The sequence below is a fragment of the Echinops telfairi genome, unplaced genomic scaffold (assembly GCF_000313985.2).
Source record: "Echinops telfairi isolate 266 unplaced genomic scaffold, ASM31398v2 ScPeMD7_9;HRSCAF=40, whole genome shotgun sequence".
NCBI classification, from domain to species: Eukaryota; Metazoa; Chordata; class Mammalia; order Afrosoricida; family Tenrecidae; genus Echinops; species Echinops telfairi.
Window position 1 is genome coordinate 75,981,317 of NW_022103906.1, and position 2,126 is coordinate 75,983,442.

General features: G+C 32.8%; 1 protein-coding gene across 2 annotated transcripts in view; it reads left to right on the forward strand.

Annotated features, from left to right (window-relative positions):
- Positions 1–2,126, forward strand: part of EXOC6B (exocyst complex component 6B) — a 635,729-nt gene that overhangs the window by 324,939 nt on the left and 308,664 nt on the right. For both annotated transcript variants that reach the window (XM_045286668.1, XM_004696081.3), the window contains exon 8: positions 491–559. In XM_045286668.1, the coding sequence (XP_045142603.1) occupies positions 491–559 (69 nt within the window). The remainder of the gene's footprint in view (positions 1–490; positions 560–2,126) is intronic.

The following is a 2,126-nucleotide window of genomic DNA, read 5'->3' on the forward strand; positions in this document are numbered from 1 at the left end:
TCTCCTCTCAAGTCCTTTTTTACTCTCCTAAGCATTTGTTTTCCTAACAAAAATCATCATGTCTCTAAGAAGACTAAATCAAGACATTTAAGTTGTATTTCCTTGTGTTTCTTTATTTTTCTTTTAGAGGGCCATCTCCCTAAAGTTTCTGTGAGTCAAAGTCAACTCACCACCACATAGCATCAGAGGCCTAAGATGCAGCTCTAAAATCAAATTCAGGACCAGTACCCCAGGATCACCTGTTTTGTTCTCTGTCCATGTGGGCTTTGCCTCAGCCTTGGTGTAGATTGTCACAATTTACTAATTTTGTGATAAACTATTAGAACTGTGTTCCTGGAAACATAGTTTTGTTTGTTTGTTCTCTGTTTCTCTTTTAGAAAGGAGGATGGATTTGTTTACTTTTTCCTTTTTGCATTTGAATACTAAAGTAAGTGAATTTCTTCTTAATGACCTTTTTAATATTTTGTGACAGTCTTCATTTTGTTTGCAGGTACCGGGGGCCCAAGATTTGGTGGATTTCTCTCCTGTTTATCGATGTCTACATATATATTCTGTGCTGGTGAGTCTATCTGGCTCTACTTAGGAAAGACATATATTGTATTCAAAACTCTGCTTTCTTACATTTGCTAGTTTTTCTGTTATTACTAAGAATGTGAAATAGAAAGGAAAAAAGAAAAGCTAATAACAACAACAAAACCAGAATGTGAAATGGGAAGCTCTTTTTGTTGTTTAAGAGCTATAAATTGCTCAAAAAAGTAATTATTTTTTTTTGAATTTTTAATGTACATATGTCACTTAATATGTTATCATTAAAGTTAGTGATGCCAATTTCTATTTGTCACTTGCAAATTAGCTTCTATCTACAAATAGACATATACACATTCACATTTTTCTTGATTTAATGTGGCACTTTCTATACTATTAACCTACTTTCTCACTGTAATAAGTTGTTTACTTCCCCCCCGAGTACAAATATTCTTTTGTTATATAAAGGAATTCAGAAATAAAACCTCTTTAGGGAAAATGTTGTGGTTATTAATAAAATATTTAAGAAATATTTCTCCATCTTGGGAGTATATATTCACAGACACACATAGAAGCCGTCATACACTTAAATTATGAGGCTGAGGTATCAACAGAGAAATTGATTCAAGAGGTTCACTTGATAGCTAAATTCAGTGAATCTTATACCAAGTCGTTTTAAATATATTCCAGTGTGTTTTACTGCCCAATCTGTCACCTGCTTTCTTTCTTCATTTAGTTAACATATTATCACTTAATCGTTACTCCCGACAATTTGGGACACTGGTGCTTGGACTTTATGACCTGCAGTGGTTTGTGACATCTCCAAAAGTTTCAGTAAGGGAGCTTCCTCCACTTTTCCCTTTTCCTCTCGTTTCTCTTATAGATACATTTTGGCAAGTACTGACAGCTTTATAATATTGTCATCCCATCCATGGAAGAGTAGTATTCAATTAAATTTTTTTCTTCTTAAACAGTTTTGGTCCTACTTTTTGCATTCCTAACAAGGAACACTGTTGATATTTGTAAATTGATGTGTGTACACACACACACACACACACACACACAAATATGTTATAATAGTTTGAGTTTTGGTTTATGATAGGTGTTCTTTTCAATTAATCATATTGTCTGGAGATAATCACAGTGTTTTTTTTTTTGTCTATATCTCATTGTTCTTTTGTTTGTCGTTACTTTATTGTTCAGTAAGACATCAGTGGGCATCTCGTCTGACTTAGAATCTTAAAGAAATGTGCCTAATATTTCCCCACTGATTCATGTTTACCATAGATTCTTAAAAAGTAGTCTTTATCTACAGAGTCCTAGCTTCCTGGTGATTTTTAAAAGCATAAATGGGTGTTGAATTTGTTATTCCTACATGCCGAGATAAACCTGAGATGTTTGTCCATAAAGTTCATGAATGTGCTGGATTTAATTCATAGATTTTTTTTTTCCTGATGGTAAGATGTTGATCCTTTCTCTAGATAATCCTGATTTGATAAAAAGTTATTATTTTAACATGTATGGAAATTAATTCCATTTAGCACATATACATATTAGAGTTTTATATTTATGTACCCAAATATACAGGTTTTTTTGGGGGG